Source organism: Megalopta genalis, chromosome 7 (genome assembly GCF_051020955.1).
Source record: "Megalopta genalis isolate 19385.01 chromosome 7, iyMegGena1_principal, whole genome shotgun sequence".
Lineage (NCBI taxonomy): Eukaryota > Metazoa > Arthropoda > Insecta > Hymenoptera > Halictidae > Megalopta > Megalopta genalis.
Window position 1 is genome coordinate 10,491,687 of NC_135019.1, and position 20,631 is coordinate 10,512,317.

General features: G+C 39.4%; 1 protein-coding gene across 21 annotated transcripts in view; it reads right to left on the reverse strand.

The window, feature by feature from the left end:
• Positions 1-20,631, reverse strand: part of LOC117229125 (uncharacterized) — a 180,054-nt gene that overhangs the window by 103,316 nt on the left and 56,107 nt on the right. Inside the window, exon 1 of one of the 21 annotated variants that reach the window (XM_076523639.1) lies at positions 3,620-3,794. The exons of the other annotated variants lie outside the window; for them this stretch is intronic. Within the exon in view, the coding sequence (XP_076379754.1) occupies positions 3,620-3,694 (75 nt within the window). The 5' untranslated portion in view covers positions 3,695-3,794. Of the gene's footprint in view, positions 1-3,619; positions 3,795-20,631 lie in introns of those variants that run through there. 21 annotated transcript variants of the gene reach the window in all.

A 20,631-nucleotide genomic window follows, 5' to 3' on the forward strand; every position in this document is an offset into this window, starting at 1 on the left:
ATCGCGCATTAACCGATATAAAGCGGTTCTCCAGATATAATCCAGTTTCTCGTTTCAGACAATCGCATTTTGGTAACAAAACAAATTACGCTAACAAAATTGCGTCCAAAGGAAATGCGCGAAATTACATTCGTTCAAAAATTAGTATGGGGTTCCGCGCCACCAGTTGAGGACAGGAATTCGATCGAGTTAATTATTCAGACACGGTCGTTCGCATGTTCGCCCGGTTTCCGTACATTCAGTTAATAAATTCGGTTTGTGGTTGCGGCGCGGCCTCGCTTCGAAAAAGGGAAAAAGAACGAAGAAAAGAGCGAAAGCTACAAAACCAAACCGCAAAGCTTCGAACTCAAGAGCGTACGGTGAAAAATGCGGAACAGTTTTCCCGCTGTTCTCTTCCTTTTTCTCTCTTTATTTCTCTCTCTCTCTCGCTCGCTCTTTCTCTCTCTCTCTCGCGTTCTCTCTCTCTCTCGCACTCTCTCTATTACTCTCTCTCTCGCACTCTCTCTATTTCTCTCTCTCGCACTCTCTCTATTTCTCTCTCTCTCTCTCGCACTCTCTCTATTTCTCTCTCTCTCTCTCGCACTCTCTCTATTTCTCTCTCTCTCGCACTCTCTCTATTTCTCTCTCTCTCGCACTCTCTCTATTTCTCTCTCTCTCGCACTCTCTCTATTTCTCTCTCTCTCGCACTTTCTCTATTTCTCTCTCTCTCTCTCTTTCTCTCTCTCGCACTCTCTGTATTTCTCTCTCTTTCTCCCACTCTCTCTATTTCTCTCTCTTTCTCCCACTCCCCGAGATCCATCGCGTAAAGCAAGTTAATAAATTATGAGCGACGCGAGCGGAGTTTCACGTTCGCCGACGGTTTCAATTATTTCGTTCTTTCGCCTTTCTTTCTGTTCTTTCTCAGTTGGATAAGGGATCGGACAGAGCCGTCGCTGGAACGTTCCCAGCGCTCCGTCCCGGCGTTCATTGTACCAATTAAAACATGCTGCAAGGTTTCGATAGATAGACAGACAGACAGGTCGATGCTTGGGGCTTCCATAATCCATTTGCAAAAGCTTTAGGCTCATATGTCTTTCGAGCCGCGAATAATTATCGTAATTTGGGCCGCTGCTGCTGCTGCGAATCCAGCTCCGAATCCTGCCGCGTTCAGGAAATCCATTGAAAAATCAAACAAATATTTTCCGCGATATTTCTGCGGCGCGCTGATGACGTACGCAGCGCGTCGAGAAAGACGCCAAATTACGCGGATATCGATACGACGTGTTTAGCCGCGACACATCTGGTGTTTTGTAAATACAGTAAATTCTCCCTAATTGACGCTTAGCTTGTACACAAGAACCGACAATTTGGGTAGGGGTGATGTGATTGTTCGAATCTTGCGCCTCCTTTTCACAATTATTCACAATCGGTAACTATAAAAACGAGCCGAAAGAATCGAACAATCGTACTTCTTCTCCCCAGATTATCCTTTTTTGTGTACAATCCGAGCGTCGATTAGAGAGACATTACCGTACAGCGCAGTCCACTGCAAATACGAATTTGTTCCATGAATTCTTGCGTTATCAAAAAAATTTGTTAAATGTTTAAAATTGAAGAACGAACCTTTTAACAAAATATTCTACGGAGGGACAGCGTTTTATGGCAGCTTTTTAGAAGAACACTTGTTTTCCAATTCCTTGACATATTCTCGGAATAAATAATTACCTTGATCTGACTGCCGTGCTGCCGTTTAATCGATCATTGTATCGTTCGGTACAATAATTAATTATCTACAAAAGGCACAGATATTAACTTCTTTATATATTTACCCGACTAACTGTATCAATAAATTATAGTATAAACGTCTTTATAGTAATAAAACAGAAATAAATGAATAATTTCATCGACGAACCGTAAATGTTGCACAAGGAATTAAATAAATGGAAACTGTGCCGTAACTAGACTGCGAATTTCTTGCATTTACGACAAAATTGATTAAGAACAGTTTCAAGTAGTATAAAAATGAAGATGAAGAGCATCGACGCACTGCTTTATTAAAATTAATAAGGAAAGAATTAAATGAATATCTGCACCTATCTCTTGCAATCGTTGCAGAGACTTTTAACCCTTAGCGCTCCGTTGGCTCCACTATGGAGACATCCGTCATTTGTTCCGAAAATCCGAAGGCTCTGCAGCGAAGCCCAATGTTTTTAGCATGATTACACCGAAGATGCTATGTTTTCGTCGACGTTGGCAATTGTTATTTGTAGCGAAAACGTGCTCAGCGTGTGTACCATTACGATTAAAACATTTTTTGCCTATTTTTATACTTAGCAACACAAAATGAATAAAGTCAAACGCTTTCGCAAGGACGCGTAATCTTTTCCGCTCGAAATAAAACTTCCTTTGTCTCAGGTGCTTTGCTCCAAAAATGTGCCGGAATCGCTGGTAGTGATATTTTTCAGAAAAACGCTGTTCAACTTTATTTTAGAACGTCCGAAGAATATTTACTAATTTTCAATTTAATTTAATTATCAATCGAGCCGATTCCAGTGAAGATTAACAATATAAAAATTCCGGCAAACTCACGCAAAAGATATCTTTGTTTCGATAATTCCACATCCAAACAGAATTCAACGGACGATTCGCAATACTAATTTTATAATAAATCGTGTCATAGAACACGAGGGATATATTTATTTAAGAATTGCGAAGAATATCATTAATAGTAAATTTATCTCAGGCGCTTTGCCCCAAAAATGTGCCGGAATCGCTGATAGTGATATTTTTCAGAAAAACGCTGTTCAACTTTATTTTAGAACGTCCGAAGAATATTTACTAATTTTTAATTTAATTTAATTATCAATCGAGCCGATTCCGGTGAAGATTAACAATATAAAAATTCCGACAAACTCACGCAAAAGATATCTTTGTTTCGATAATTCCGCATCTGAACAGAATTCAACGGACGATTCGCAATGCTAATTTTATGATAAATCGCGTCAAAGAACACGAGGGATATATTTATTTAAGAATTGCGAAGAATATCATTAATAGTAAATTTATCTCAGGCGCTTTGCTCCAAAAATGTGCCGGAATCGCTGATAGTGATATTTTTCAGAAAAACGCTGTTCAATTTTATTTTAGAACGTCCGAAGAATATTTACTAATTTTTAATTTAATTTAATTATCAATCGAGCCGATTCCAGTGAAGATTAACAATATAAAAATTCCAGCAAACTCACGCAAAAGATATCTTTGTTTCGATAATTCCGCATCCAAACAGAATTCAACGGACGATTCGCAATGCTAATTTTATAATAAATCGCGTCATAGAACACGAGGGATATATTTATTTAAGAATTGCGAAGAATATCATTAATAGTAAATTTATCTCAGGTGCTTTGCTCCAAAAATGTGCCGGAGTTGCTGGTAGGTAGTACACGAGAAACGCGTGGAGCGCTAAGGGTTAATTTTGCGCAGAGATTCACGATCCGTTCACGACATGCAACGAGTATGATCATCGTTGAGCATTAAACGTCTTCACTTTGTGCAACGAATCACAGATGAAGACGATCGAAATGCGTAAAAGAAACGTGTAAAAGAAACGTGAAACGAAAACAAAAGGAAATGCGATCACCGTGTTCGAGGTCTCGACAACGATCTCCAAGAATCGATCCATGAGTCTCACGAAGCCCGACCGCGGGAGGTCCATGGGGAAATTGGACTCCTAGATGTTGGAAAGAACACGGAAACGCGATGAAGGAAAAACGTCGAGCGTTTTCGCCAGCGCGAAAATCCGTGGTGGCTCGCGAAAGTAAACGGCCGCAACTCCGGCCGCAACTGTACTCCGATATCTCGCGACGGCCTGTCTATCGATTTTCATACGTTCATTTATTAATGGCGATGTAGGGCACCGTTAACCTTTTCATGTGTTCGCCGCCGCCGCCGCCGCCGCGCCCACAAACCGGAGCCGGCACAGCCGATATTTCCGTCGAATCGACGCGTCGCGCCGCGCCGCGCCGCGACGCCCGCCGACGCAAGGGCCCCAGTCCAATTAACATTTTGCGAATCGGCAGGATTGCTATGGCCGCCGCGCCGCGCCGCGCCGCTTCGTTCGAGAGCTTGGACGCATTAATTGCCCGCAGAAAACAATTACCAAGCGGTCGCTGAACGTGTGCGGCACGTTTGGGCACGTTTGGGCACGTTGCAAAATGTTGCTCGATCCGGCGCGGTCGAATTTGTGATTTTATGGATGTTCCGTGCGAATTTCGGATTTCGATGCGAATTTAGGATGACGGGGTTGAACAATATTTTCGAGAATAATCTAATTGGTTTCATTATAATTGAGTGGGTTAGAATCGCAGTGGCGCGAGTCGCATTTTCGAAAATTTTGACTTACGTCTTAAAACGTGTATAATTTGTGATTTGATGGATGTTCCGTGCGAATTTAGGATGACGGGATTGAGCAATATTTTCGAGAATCATCTAATTGGTTTCACTAATTGAGTGGATTAGAATCGCAGTGGCGCGAGTCGCATTTTCGAAAATTTTGACTTACGTCTTAAAACGTGTATAATTTGTGATTTTATGAATGTTCCGTGCGAATTTAGGATGACGGGATTGAGCAATATTTTCGAGAATCATCTAATTGGTTTCACTAATTGAGTGGATTAGAATCGCAGTGGCGCGAGTCGCATTTTCGAAATTTTTGACTTACGTCTTAAAACGTGTATATGCCAAAATGCTAAAAAAAAAACAAGTGATATGAAAAGTAAAGTTACAATAAATTAACTTAGCTCTGTAGTATCTTAACAATAAATTTGGTCAGTGAACTTAATTCTCACTTAATTCTAAGTGAAATTTGTGACACAACTGCGGTTTGTGCAAATTTCCGATTTTGTACGTAAATTTAGGAATGCTGTTTCGAGTGGAACTTCATTCTCTGTGATTAACGAGTTAGATTCTTATGTTAGACTAAAATCGAAGTGTTTAAACATGGGATTCGACAATTTAGAAAAATGGACCTTGGTAGGATTTTATTTTGTGCAATTCATTTTGAATATTCAAATTAATGCAAAAGTATGTAGATTGTTATATATATATTAGGTTATATATTGGATGGTGGTGTATTTAAGATAGTACTTTACTAGCTTATGTATTGAACGGTTATATTTATCGTGTGGCTATATACTGAGAACTCTACGTCTATTTTTCTTATCGATGCAGCAGTACCACCTAAATGTACTTTACACTATTTCTGACCTGAAAATCGTATAAAATATCAAATTTAGAAACGATGCCACAAATGTTTCTAAAAACGCTGTCATTCAATTAATAAAATTTGAGAGAAGATTTTTATATTTGATATTTTAGCATTTGTAGCATGTACAGATTCTTAGAAAGCCAGGAAATTAATAAAATAAATTGATAAAGCCTAACAGCATTTTAAATTCATCTTTTACAACGAGTAATCCTTTAATTAACGAAGTCAACGTTTCCCTAATCCCAATGTTTGTAAAATGAAAATGAGAATTTGCCGAAATCCTTTTCTATCGAAATCAAATTTTACTCTTCAATTATTAATATTTAAATATCTATTTAAATATCTATTTAAATATTTTAATAATTGAAGAGTAAAATTTGATTTCGATTTGAAAAAAAAAGTGTGTAACATCCAGACCGTAAAATCAGATATTCTCAAAAACGCGGATGGAGAAGAACTAGGAAAAAGGGAAATAAGATTGCTCCGATAAACAAGTATGTAACACCGTGGCACGGTATCGATGCCCCTCGGTGGACTAAGTAATCAGAAAAGTTCCCTGGCATTCCTGAAACTATCGAGGAGCAGTCGAGAGCATCCAATACCTCTAGTAGAGAGTCTAGAGTCCTAAGTGTACTACCCACGGAACACGTATACACTTCCTGGAAAACGTCGACGCTGTATTTCGAAAGGCTAACAAGATCGCAACTTGCTCGAAACGCGGCTCGTTAATAGCCGAGGGGAGGGAGAGCCGAGGGAGAAAGAAGCAAAAAACATCATCGGCAGACCGGAGGATCGAAGATCGGGAGGCATGGTTGCCGAACAACCATCGGGATGGAAGAAATAACGATGGCTTGAACAATTACTACGATTTTCGGTACGAAATGTTTGCGAAGTGTTTGCAACGAAGGAAGTTATACAGGAGAAATACAAGTGTTTGCAGATACTATTTTTCTCAACTGTGTCCTTATAAATTAATATTAAATTAATATTATTTTAAAATCAATATTAAATTAATATTATTTTAAAATTAATATTAAATTAGTAAATTAATGTTATTAATATGTCCTTATAAATTAAATATCCTTCATTTGAAATAGTCATTTATGTCTGTATTAAATGAAATACTAGTTGAAATGCTTAATCAATTTTACAAATATATTGTAGAGACATTTGGAAATTATTTTATTCATTGTTAAACAGCGACGCGCACAAAATACAATCCAAAATGTCAGTTAACACGTTCCGTGCCACGTGTACCATCGATGGTACACGCTTGCATGTTTACTTAGTGAACTGAACAAATTGTTTACAAGAAATTTAGAACCGAAGAATCAATTTCCACCGCAAGAATGGGCGTTGATAAGTTTTTGTTACGTTGTTATGTGTACGAGAATTAATAATTGCACGTAATACATCAAGTTTTAGTAAAATATCAAAGTGTGAAGATTCGAGTAAAAAAAGCTCGGCACGGAACGTGTTAAGCTGTGCCCGCCGAACGTCTCGCCGATCGTGCTAGCAGCGGCCGTCGCTCGCCAATCGTGCTAGCAGCGGCCGGCGCTACGTCACGATTGTTTAGATCGCGACGCTCACGTACGCACATGCGCATATACGTCGCGTGGAGATGACGCACGGGCGTCCGCGAACACCGATCGGTGTTGTGATTTCGGTAGTCGCTTCGAAATTGTAACGCGCTCGCGGACTCTCCGGTCGTCAACCTTCGGCTCCTACAATATAGTAAACATTTTTATTAAAAAAACATATATTTTATACTATAATCTTGAAATACTGAACTGTAATAAATATTTCATTCTTTCCACGAAATTGTGCCGAGCAACTGCGAGTACGTCTTTGACACTCGTGTTTGCATTTGAGATATGTACATTGGTAAAAACAAACAAATATATGTTAAATGTTCCAATTATATTCATTAATTGAGAGAAAATATAAGAGAAAGCTTACTCTCCGAAACAATATGTGATAGTATTTTTACTTAGGTTTATTTTCTCTCATAAATATTAATCGTAAGAAATAGAATACCGAATAATTCATAGAAATAATTATTTCCAGAACATGTCAAGAAAATACCACTTCGATTGATCATTTTCTTTACCACAACATAAATAACTATTTTCAGTACATGTACTTGAGTCTATAACGTCAAACGGATGTTACAATATTATTACATGCAAACAGGAACGATTCGTTAACTATTTTCAATACTTTTTCCAATTTTTTTGTCCAAGTCTGGAAAAAAATCACAGGATTACCTGCTCGTAGCCTAACAGAATGGAGAAAGGAAACGTAAGTAAGTCGTGCGATATTGATTTCGATCAGTATTTTATGGGACGCAAACACGTCGAGGCAAAAAAACGATCTCGGAAAGTTCGTGGATAACGTGATTTCCATCGGGTAACAAAGACTCTGCCTACGCTGCGTGACACAAGTCGGACGTTTCGAAGCGTTCAAAGATCCGCGTTCGCTTTTCCCGATAGTCTCGGCACAGAATAAAAAACGATCAAAGGTCGGGAATGCCCGACCGTTCCCGATGGAATCGAACGATGCCGAACGGACGGTTGCACACGCGAAGGCTCGCGGAATAATGTCGTTAAAGGTTCCACTTAACGAGGCAGCGAGTTAATTGATAATTACGCGGCGGCCCGGAGAAAACTGCATCGAGAGATGGGGAGGAGGGGATGATATCGCGTGCGCAATTAATCGAGAGACCGGTGCGGAACCGCCTCGTGTAATTGCACGCGAAAACCCTCCACCTGGGCCCCCTCCGGCCCCTGATTCGCGAACGCGGGGGGTACGGGACGGGCGTCACGTGGAAATCACCGACGCAGGTTTTATCGACACGATTCTCATCGAAAATAAATCGCTGGATGAGGCATTGACTGTATATATTTCACAAATATATCATGTTTATAAATATTTTTATAAATATATTATATTATGTATTATATTATTATAAATATAATATTTATTATATAAATATAAATATATTATATATAAATATATATTTATTATATTATATAAATATAATATTTATTATAAATATATATATTATGTACGTATTATAAATATAAATATATTATATATGTATTATATTATTATATTTATAATATAATATATTATATTATTAAAAATATATATATATATATTTATAATTATTATATTATAATATATTTATAATATAATGTATTATATTATTAAATATATATATTATAAATATATATATTCAGATTATATTACTGAAATCTAGAATATATTTATAAATATGTTTATAGTCAGCATTTAAATCGATTGGCAATGAAAATATTAATCCTGATTGTATTTTGTGCTTCGATTCAAATTTTCAATGTAATTGATCGATCAATGTTTAATAAAACTATCTTATTCTAATTCTATTCTGTATTCGACTGCTTCATGAAATTTTCATGAGCCGCGAATCCATAAAGATCGTCAGACTACGTACTATAAATATTAATCATCGAGCGTCAGGTCGACGAAACTTTCTTATAATCTCACTTCGTGTGTGTATTAATTGTTAATTAGATATGTGCACATCTTACGTGCTTTTATCAGATTTAGCCATTATATAAAATCTTTATATTGCATGACCACGGTAAACTTGTCTGATGGAAATAAAAATAAAGATTGCCTAATGAACATGGAAACGATCTGTCGACACCCTTAAATTCTCTTATTTTAAATGAGAATCAAGATTGCCTAATGAACACGAAAGCGATCGATTAACATTCTTAAATTCTTTCGAACTCGCTGCTTTAAATTGCACAACTGTAAACGATAAGAAGTAATGATTAAATAGAATAGCAATTATGAAGTATCTTTAGGCACGATGAAAATTGCCCGATTAAAATGATCAATCGACATGCCTGTTTCAAATATTCAAATACAGTAATGTCTCCCTAACTGACGCTTAGATTGTGCAGAAAAATGGACAATTTGGGAACAGGAGATACGATTATTTCGGCTTTGCACCATGTTTTTATAATCGTTGACAAATCGGTAACTATGAAAACAAGTCGCAAGGCTCGAATTCGCAAGGCTCCTCTTCCCAAATTGTCCACTTTTGTGGACAATCTGTGCGTCAATTAGGGAGACATTACTGTATATCAAATATTCAAATCAAGAGCATAAATTCCACTTTTACCAATTTTAAAAACGAAAGCATATTTTGGTCCGACTTCGATAAAAATGTTTACTCAACCCTGTCAAATATTGGGTTTGGGAATAAGTTCGTAGCGTTTTTATATTTTCTTTTATTTTACAACGATTATTTGCTGTTCGACAAAGCGTATAATATTCATTCGATAGAGCTCTTTCTGCTCTACAAAACTGTGCTAATCGTCTTTTTGAGTAATTTAATTTTTGATTACTTTCGAGGCTTAGAAATGGAATATCCAGGAGGTAAAAAGCAACATTTTCGACACCTTCTCTTCTTCGCTTTTCATCGAGGCCAAAAAGCTGCCGAAGCAGCCCGGGACATTTGCAACGTATACGGAGAAGGTGTCGTAGGCGAGTCTACAGCACGGAAATGGTTCGCGAAATTCAAAAATAGCGATTTTGACGTCGACGACACGCCCCGCAGCGAAAGACCTTCCGAATTCGACGAAGAGCGTCTCCAAGCACTTTTGAAGGAGGACGGTCACCAAACAAGTCGTGAATTGGCCGAAAAAATGAACCGCGATCATAGAACGATTCTCAATCATCTTCGTTCAATGGGATTCGCCGAAAAATTGGGAGCCTAGGTGCCTCGCGAGCTCAACGAAAACAACAAAGAAAATGAACAATTAAAAACGCTACGAACTTATTCTCCAACCCAATAGTATAAACGTGAACGATGGAGTTTCTTTAACCCTAGAAAGATAACCATATGACAACGTACGTAAAAGATAACCATACGCTTCAGAGGCGCATGCTTTTCTAAGGCGTCAATTTTATACTAACAATGGATATTTATTTAAGTTAATCTAGTCATTTTAAAGGTTTGGCATTATTGTAAAAATAAAATGCATTTATATTATATTTTTTTATATTTTAAGTAATTTTAAACTTAAATCACTAGACCTCTATGAAAAATTAACAAAAATCAACAGTCTTCGCAGGCGCCTCTGCGACGTAGGTTATCTTTCTCGGGTTAATAATTCTCAGAGCATTTTGAAGGTGGTATATTATTATAAAAATTATATTATAATGCGTTAACGTGTTCGGTAGAGCGATCTTCGCCGCGGTGTGTCGATAAACGCTGGCGCCGGTGAAACTTGTTTTCGCCAAACTGCGATCGGTCAGAACCGTCCCGGTAAAACTAGATTTCAGTCGGAGAGTAGGGTCGAGCTCTCCGTCGCGTATAATTCGAATAATTTGTCGAGGGAGCACGGTCGACGAGTCCGTCGATTGGACGGAAAATTGTCTGAGAACGAAGAGAATCGCAGGCTCATTCCCAGAAACCGCGGAATTGTTTAACGACCCGGCGATATCGATTCCGTCGGTTCCGAATATAGAGCCCCGCGAACTTTCCACGAGGACGGGCCACGTGTCCACGTCCCGGATTCATTAACGAAACCGCCGTGAATGAAAGTTACCTTAATTTAAACTGCGGCCCGCGCTCTCGAGGTCCGGGATCGTTTAACCCTTTATAGGGCATAATTCCTGAGACAGGGGAGAACGAAACTTTTTCTATGGAGCCTCGTTAATTGGGGACCGGCGCGGATTAATTGACCGCTTTCTCTGTTTAATCAAGATCCTGACAGAAGATAATTGGATTCACTTTGCACCGTGAAATTTCTTTCAAGCTATAAATAATTTTCATCGACCGAAACTCATGTTTCCAAATTCTTTCGACTATTCTCGACGTTGTCTGCTCTCTTTCCACTCGTAATTATGCCGTTATCAGTTGTTTTATATCGCGTTGCTAGGATTTTTTTTATACCTTTGAATGCAGCAGAATAAAATACGATATACAAGATTTCGACAGAAATATTTTATGGTAGAACGTAAATTTCCAAGGTAATTTTATTACTTAATTTCCATGGTAAAGTTCCATGACTATGTTTTACGAATCTTTCGAGAATTTTCTTCAAACGAACAGCTAAAGATTAACTAATAATATTGGCTAACACCGAACAGGTTTTTCGAAACATCGATTCACATTAGACATTATTCGGATAACGACCTGTTTCCAATTAGATTAATGAGTACAACCTCCATTCCGACCTCATCCCATCAGGCATCGATTCTTTAACAGCTTCCCCCCACACTCATCCAACAAAGCCAGTAAATATTTATTTCCCGATACGGATTTGTAAATATTTCATGAACAGTACGAACGAATCGAATAAAATTGAATCAACACAAACGTAACGTGACATTGAACAAAAATGCATGCGATCACGAAACGCTAAAATGCAAATGGATCTCGTTGACCAACGTCATCCCGTTGACAGTAACATTAATAATAACATAATCGTTATTCAAAATAAAAATTGTCCGAGTTGATTGTTAGAAACTTAAGTTAGTTAAAAATGGCTTTCCTTTTTTTAATAATAAAATTTAAAATATTTTTAATAATCGAAAATAACGAAACAATACCTTTAAATTCGACTAACGTCTTCAAAGTTTTGGATTTGACCCATTCATTTTCGTCCATAAATCCAGTAAACCGAAGATGCTATGTTTTCGTCGACGTTGGCAATTGTTATTTGTAGCGAAAACGTGTTTAGCGTGTGTACCATTACGATTAAAACATTTTTTTGCCCACTTTTATACTTTGCAACACAAAATGAATAAAGTCAAACGCTTTCGCAAGGACGCGTAATCTTTTCCTCTCGAAATAAAACTTCCTTTGTCTCAGGTGCTTTGCTCTAAAAATGTGCCGAAGTTGCTGGTAGTGATATTTTTCAGAAAAACGCTGTTCAACTTTATTTTAGAACGTCCGAAGAATATTTACCAATTTTTAATTTAATTTAATTATCAATCGAGCCGATTCCAGAGAAGATTAACAATAAAAAAATTCCGGCAAACTCACGCAAAAGATATTTTTGTTTCAATAATTCCGCATCCGAACAGAATTCAACGGACGATTCGCAATGCTAATTTTATAATAAATCGCGTCATAGAACACGAGGGATATATTTATTTAAGAATTGCGAAGAATATCATTAATAGTAAATTTATCTCAGGCGCTTTGCTCTAAAAATGTGCCGAAGTTGCTGGTAGTGATATTTTTCAGAAAAACGCTGTTCAACTTTATTTTAGAACGTCCGAAGAATATTTACTAATTTTTAATTTAATGTAATTATCAATCGAGCCGATTCCAGTGAAGATTAACAACAAAAAATTTCCGGCGAACTCACGCAAAAGATATCTTTGTTTCGATAATTCCGCATCCAAACAGAATTCAACGGACGATTCGCAATGCTAATTTTATAATAAATCGCGTCATAGAACACGAGGGATATATTTATTTAAGAATTGCGAAGAATATCATTAATAGTAAATTTATCTCAGGCGCTTTGCTCCAAAAATGTGCCGGAATCGCTGGTAGTGATATTTTTCAGAAAAACGCTGTTCAACTTTATTTTAGAACGTCCGAAGAATATTTACCAATTTTTAATTTAATTTAATTATCAATCGAGCCGATTCCAGAGAAGATTAACAATAAAAAAATTCCGGCAAACTCACGCAAAAGATATTTTTGTTTCAATAATTCCGCATCCGAACAGAATTCAACGGACGATTCGCAATGCTAATTTTATAATAAATCGCGTCAAAGAACACGAGGGATATATTTATTTAAGAATTGCGAAGAATATCATTAATAGTAAATTTATCTCAGGCGCTTTGCTCCAAAAATGTGCCAGAGTTGCTGGTAGGTAGTACTCGAGAAACACGTGGAGCGCTAAGGGTTAATGACTCTACGACTTTTATGAAAGCAGAAAAACTGTCTGTATCAAACCTAAGAAATCGAGACCCAACGAAACCCCATCCCTGAACAATTTCAATGATTTAAAAAAAAAACACGAAGAACCTCCTCGAATTTTTCTGTTCGTTCTATCCACAAATCTACGAATTCCGCTGTCTAATTATACCAAGCGAGAAATTGTTATTACAATTTTCCGCGGCATGGCGAAACGTTCAATCCGGGTCACCGTTCGCCGACACATTTGAAATTTACATAATCCAGATGGGCGAGTTACGAAAACTGAATGGAAAAGTATAATCGGCCAAGAGCGAATTTACGGACTGTTGAACCTGTCCGGTAGAAATCTAGAGAACTCAGCTGTCCGAATAAGGAGAGCGGGGGAGCTTATTCCGGAGCCGGGCGGATCCTAGTTTGAATCGGTTTCAGTGTTTCAGGCAACGGGTCTAGACGCTGTGTCTAGAACAAAAGACGGGATTTTATAGAACTATTCGGAACGATCAGATTAATGGGGCTCGGCGCGGGAGAAACGAACAGAAGTGTCCCGACGTTGATCTCCTCTCTCGAAAGATGCCAATCTAAACGGATTGTTTCGTATTCCGAGTGCGACGAAGTGGCATCTTCTGCATAATGATCGGCGAAATATCTTTGCGCCGGGATGCAATGAATTATGTCCGGCGACAACTTCGGCGACAACTCGACGAATCGCAATTTACGATCGATCATTTCCATCGAAAATTAGTATGTAGACAGCCGTAATTAGACTGCCGGTTCTCGTGCACACGTGGCGCGCGCGAATTTGTAAAACACATTAATTAGAATTGATGGCATTTTCATGGAACTCTGTCAATTATTCTGTAAAATAATTTTTGTGACGATGGTAAATTTGCATTGTTATTGTACCGGCTGGTTTTGTAGACAAACAGTTCACGCTTCCAGTGCTCATTAAAATGAAAATGTACAATGGAAGAAATATCTACTTTTTATATTATTTCTATCACTTCATGTCTTATTCGTATTATACAGGGTGTTCGAAAATTATGGTATTTCCGGGAAATATGGGGTTCCAGAGATCATTTGAAGTAACTTTTTCCTTTACAAAAATGTTCTCCGAGGCATCGTTAACGAGTTATTAACGAAAAACGCCGACCAATGAGAAGCGAGTTCGGCTAGCGCGAGGCGGCCGAGCCAACGAGCGCACGGAGTCCATCGGCTGTTCATTGGCTCGCCCGCCACGCGCCAGCTGATCTCGCCTCTGATTGGTCACTGTTTTTCGTTAATCACTCGTAAACGAAGCCGCGGATTGCATTTTCGCTAAGGAAAAAGTTACTACAAATGATCTCACGAACCCCTCTGTTCCCGAAAATACAATAATTTTGGGACACCCTGTATATTTATAAAAATACGTTATACATTTAAATAAATGTATATATTACATGTATTTATTTATTATATATATAATATATATATATATATATATATATATATATATATATATATATATATTTATTTATTTATTTATTTATTATATATCACTTAGACTGACATTGTATTCTAAATCATACAAAGAATATGATAGATCATATTTTTAATAGACACCACAAATTAAACGAAAAATCTGAGATCGTTGAAGTCTTCTAAAGTTGAAAGAATGTTATAATAATTTTAAGTTTCCAGTTTCTATTTTACGGAATAAATCGCATCGACAGGATCCCAGAGTTTTCGTACGGCCGCCTAAGTTAATTAAAGAATAGTTTTCGTATGCTCGGACATTCTTTCGGCGATGATTTGCGATCCGCGCAATCGCGCATGCATCTCCACGCACAAGTGGATGAGAGAGAAAAAAACTTTCATTCTATGATAATAATGGCCGAGAAATGCAGATGGAGGATAAACCGTTCCCCAGGTTCCTTCATTCCCCCCTCAAACTTCGCCATTCTTTCGGCGAGCCGGCTGCACTCGGATGAAACAACTTTTAAGACGTGCAATTTAAACTTTTAATTGCTTGTCCGTTTTAAATATTAAAGGAGACCGGCGATTTACGTCGCGACAGGCCTGCCTCCGAACCCAAGTATACTTACGTATTTATGCTCGACTTCGGTTAAACGTTTCGTAATCAATACTCGATAAAGAAGAGGATCTTGATTTATTTATTAAAAAAATAGACAAAATGCAGGAAAATGTTCATACGACGCAAGTTATCGTTTAAGAAAAATTTCTATTCCTTCATTGGATTTGATACAAACAGCCGAGCCGTTTAAAACAAAACTGGTGTGAGTCGATTTTTTGCTAGGTTGATTTAATATTATCAAATTATTTTGTAATGTAATATTCGATCTGATATTTTTTCTTAATTATTTTAAGTTAAAGCTTGAAACTGGCTTTCATGAAAGAGTTGAAACAATTTCTTATGCTATTACATTTTACAGAACTTCTAATTCATCCCTCGTTACACAGAAATTAACATTTTTTGGATTACTCTATTTCTGCCTTCAACGGCCCAGCTAACCGTTCCGACTGACTGTCAAAAGATGGCACGTTCCACGATCATCTTGGAACATGATATCAATGCGAACTCAAGACCCATAATCCAAGGATGAAACCCTTTCGGATACGCTGTCAGAAACAGTTGAAATAAACGGAGCAGCTAAAGGTAAAAATAATAAGACGAAGCTCTTAAGGTTTTGCCAGACGGTTTCGCCAGCAGCGACGAGAAATCCGCGGGTCGAAGTTCGCCAAAGCCTAAAAGCCTAGAAGAGGCTAAAGACGTGGCGTGGACACCCGCTTTAGGTGCGCGAGGAGGAGGATGAAGATTCGGAGCGAGTGGAAAAGTCGAGCGCGAGATTGAGGCGCGTTCAAAGGCGGCCGACAGATACGCGACCGCGTCTCGGATCATTCACCTGGGCTCTCGCAACACGTTCCAATCTCGCGGGTGTCAACGGAGCGTTCCTCAGGTTCTTTCGTCGTCTTTCTATCCCTGGGAGTCGAGCCTCTTCGCGAGGTAATTCCCGTGCGATCGCAGACCGAAGAGGAATCCGTCTTTTCCAGACGGCTGCGTGCCGATGAGACGACGAGATGAGATCGTCTGCCAACAATCTCGTCTCAGCCTCTGCCATCCCCTCTGCTACCCTCTAATTTTCGCCGAGAGGAACAATCATCGCTCTGTAAAGAGCCGGACCCGATTCGTGGATCTACGAACGCTTAACTCGCTTGCGCGATTATTTTTATTATTTTCGCTTCTAATTATCAACCATTGCATCGGTAACCATTTTTATGGTTATATTTTCATTGTACAGTAATGTCTTCCTAATTGACGCTCAGATTGTCCAATCACGTCAATCTCGTCTCAACCTCTGCCATCCTCTCTGCTACCCTCTAATTTTCATCGAGAGGACAATCATACTCTGCAAAGAGCCGGACCCGATTCGTGGATCCACGAACTCTTAATTTGCTTCCGCGATCATTTTTCACTTCTAATTATCAACCATCGCACCGGTAACCACTTTTATAGTTATATTTTCATTGTTTATCGTCGTGCGAGATATTCTGCATCGATCTTCAGACGAAATAAACCTATTTGTATTGTTAGGTATACAAGGTTAATGTTAAGGTTAAATTTAACCTCTCTGCTACCCTCTAATTTTCGCCGAGAGGAACGATCATTGCTCTGCAAAGAGCCGAACCCGATTCGTGGATCTACGAACGCTTAACTCGCTTGCGCGATCATTCTTCACTTATAATTATCAACCATCGCACCGGTAACCACTTTTATAGTTATATTTTCATTGTACAGTAATGTCTCCCTAATTGACGCTCAGATTGTCCACAAAGATGGACAATTTGGGAAGAGGAGATACGATCATTCGAGCCTCGCGGCTCGTTTTTATAACTGTTGAAAAGCGGTAACTATAAAAACGAGTTGCAAGGATCGAATTCGCAAGGCTCCTCTTCCCAAATTGTCCATTTCTGTGGACAATTTGGGAAGAGGAGATACGATTATTCGAGCCTCGCGGCTCGTTTTTATAACTGTTGAAAAGCGGTAACTATAAAAACGAGTTGCAAGGATCGAATTCGCAAGGCTGCTCTTCCCAAATTGTCCATTTCTGTGGACAATTTGGGAAGAGGAGATACGATTATTCGAGCCTCGCGGCTCGTTTTTATAACTGTTGAAAAGCGGTAACTATAAAAACGAGTTGCAAGGATCGAATTCGCAAGGCTGCTCTTCCCAAATTGTCCATTTCTGTGGACAATTTGGGAAGAGGAGATACGATTATTCGAGCCTCGCGGCTCGTTTTTATAACTGTTGAAAATCGGTAACTATAAAAACGAGTTGCAAGGATCGAATTCGCAAGGCTGCTCTTCCCAAATTGTCCATTTCTGTGGACAATTTGGGAAGAGGAGATACGATCATTCGAGCCTCGCGGCTCGTTTTTATAACTGTCGAAAAGCGGTAACTATAAAAACGAGTTGCAAGGATCGAATTCGCAAGGCTGCTCTTCCCAAATTGTCCATTTCTGTGGACAATTTGGGAAGAGGAGATACGATTATTCGAGCCTCGCGGCTCGTTTTTATAACTGTCGAAAAGCGGTAACTATAAAAACGAGTTGCAAGGATCGAATTCGCAAGGCTGCTCTTCCCAAATTGTCCATTTCTGTGGACAATTTGGGAAGAGGAGATACGATCATTCGAGCCTCGCGGCTCGTTTTTATAACTGTTGAAAAGCGGTAACTATAAAAACGAGTTGCAAGGATCGAATTCGCAAGGCTGCTCTTCCCAAATTGTCCATTTCTGTGGACAATTTGGGAAGAGGAGATACGATTATTCGAGCCTCGCGGCTCGTCTTTATAACTGTTGAAAAGCGGTAACTATAAAAACGAGTTGCAAGGATCGAATTCGCAAGGCTGCTCTTCCCAAATTGTCCATTTCTGTGGACAATTTGGGAAGAGGAGATACGATTATTCGAGCCTCGCGGCTCGTCTTTATAACTGTTGAAAAGCGGTAACTATAAAAACGAGTTGCAAGGCTCGAATAATCGCGTCTCCTCTTCCCAAATTGTCTATTATAGTGCACAATTTGGGCGAGACAATTAGGGGGACATTACCGTATATCGTCGTGCAAGATATTCTGCATTGATCTTGAAACGAAATAAACTCAATTACTTCGGTAGACGTACAATGTTAATATTCTTGGATTGAAACTTCGGATTGACGTTTCATCGAGAAAAGTTCGAAACTGTCTGGCAGTTCTTTTTGTCCATTTTTGTGCACGATCTGAGCGTCAATTAGAGAGACTTCACTGTACATCGCTAGACTGTGAACATCGATGCAAGAATAAAATTGTCTCCAACGGTTGTATAAAAGGAAAATTGAGTAACAATATATTTCTTGTTTCAACAGTTATGATAAATTCGCGAAGGGTACAACAATGTTCGCAAATTCATCTCACGCCTTCACTGTTCCGTATTCCTCAATTAGCCGGTCTTATCGCGAATGCATAAAATCCGCAGTCGGAGACCGCTTCAAACGAAACTCTACCAATTGGTTAACGATTTTTACGTAGAAAACAAAAGAAAGAAACTGTTATCCCTAATTTTACATGTGTACATAATTGATAGCAATCTCTCCTGGCAGAAAGCGATCATCAATTGTTCCGACGTTTACGCTATTTCGTCTATTTCGTCTGCTCGAGTGTACATAATTTGGCAGCAATTTCTCCTTGCAGAGAGGCTCCAGAAGATTTGGGGGCTCCACGGATCGTCAGAGTTTTGAGGACTGGCGCAGAGTCCTAGACAACGGTGTAGTGGCTGAAACGTTCATTTATCCGGCATTGAAAAAAATCCCGAGCCGACTGCATTGAGGGCGGCGACGCGGCGGTGTAACCGCGTCAGAGAGACAGATTATCGGTGTCGTTATCGTCATTATTAACGGCAGGGCCGTCATCATCGGCGTCGTTGAAGTGGAACTCGAGGATTTACGAGCCACTCGCCGCGGTATCCGACTGCTCTGAACGCGCGTTGCACAGCCGCAAAGTGGTTCAACACGAAACCAGGCCCGATTTCTCGTACCGACGACGACGACGACGACGCGACAACGCCGCCTGCTCGCCCTTTTTGCTGAAAAGGGACTCACTCGTCTCTCTCTTTAACTGTGTCTCTTTCTACTGCTTCTGTTTCCCTTTTTATCTCTTTCTAATTCATTCTCTCTCTCTCTCTCTCTCTCTCTCTTACTCTCTATCTCTCTTTAACTGTGTCTCTTTCTGTCTGCTTCTGTTTCCCTTTTTATCTCTTTCTATTTCATTCTCTTTCTCTTACTCTCTCTTACTCTCTTTCTCTCTCTCTCTCGCTCTCTTACTCTCTCTTATTTTCTTTCTCTCTCTCTCTCTCTCTTACTCTCTCTTTAACTGTGTCTCTTTCTGTCTGCTTCTGTTTCCCTTTTTATCTCTTTCTATTTCATTCTCTCTCTTACCCTCTCTCTCTCTCTCTTTCTCTCTTACACTCTCTTTCTCTCTCTCTCTCTTACTCTCTCTTTCTCTCTCTCTCTCTCTTTCTCTCTCTCTCTCTTACACTCTCTTTCTCTCTCTCTCTCTCTCTCTCTCTCTCTCTCGCTATCTACCTATCCCTTTGTCTGGCTCGTCTAGATGCTAAAAGTTTTGCCGACGCGCGATACCACAGCGTTCCATATCGATTCGCGAGACGGCTGGCTCAAAGAGCCGGCAGTCGAAAGCAGTTCAAAGTTGAAGCGGCGGGAGATAATTAATAGTGTCGGCGCGGTCTACCGTTCTCAACCCTTTCGCGAGAGGGCACAATGGTCACGCGGCGTGACGGCGACGTTTTCGCCGGTTTTTGAAGCTCCCACCGCCCCGGCCAGACTGCCGATGAGTGCCACCCAATTATTACGCTGACTTTCTAACGACCCTCGCAGGCAGATTGTTTTACAAGCAGCGACGAGTTTGTCGATACGAGACTCTCCGGCGGCCAATAGTTTACGAGATATCGAGTTCCTCATTAACCCATTAAGGGCCGCCGTTCTACTTCGATGACACTCGCGCTTTAATGTTTGATTACCCCCGATCCGCGGCTACAACGCTCTCATACCGACTGGTTTTTCTTGAGACATTACGTTCTGAAGTGTTCGTCGAATTAAGCAGGCAGCTTTTTTTTATTATACTTGCGAGCAGTGCAAGAATTCTCGATCGTTTCATAGTCGAGATGATCTTACGACTGGCAGAATTTTCAAAGTGAGCATAGTTATACAAATTCCCCAAGTGAACGCGAGTCTTCGGATTACAGTAATTGTCTCCCTGACTGACGCTAAGATTGTGCACAAAATTGGACAATTTAGGAAGAGGAGATACAATTATTCGAGCCTTGTAGCTCGTTTTTATAGTTGTTGACAATTCGTAACTATAAAAAAACGAACCGCAAGGCTCGAATAATTTTATCACC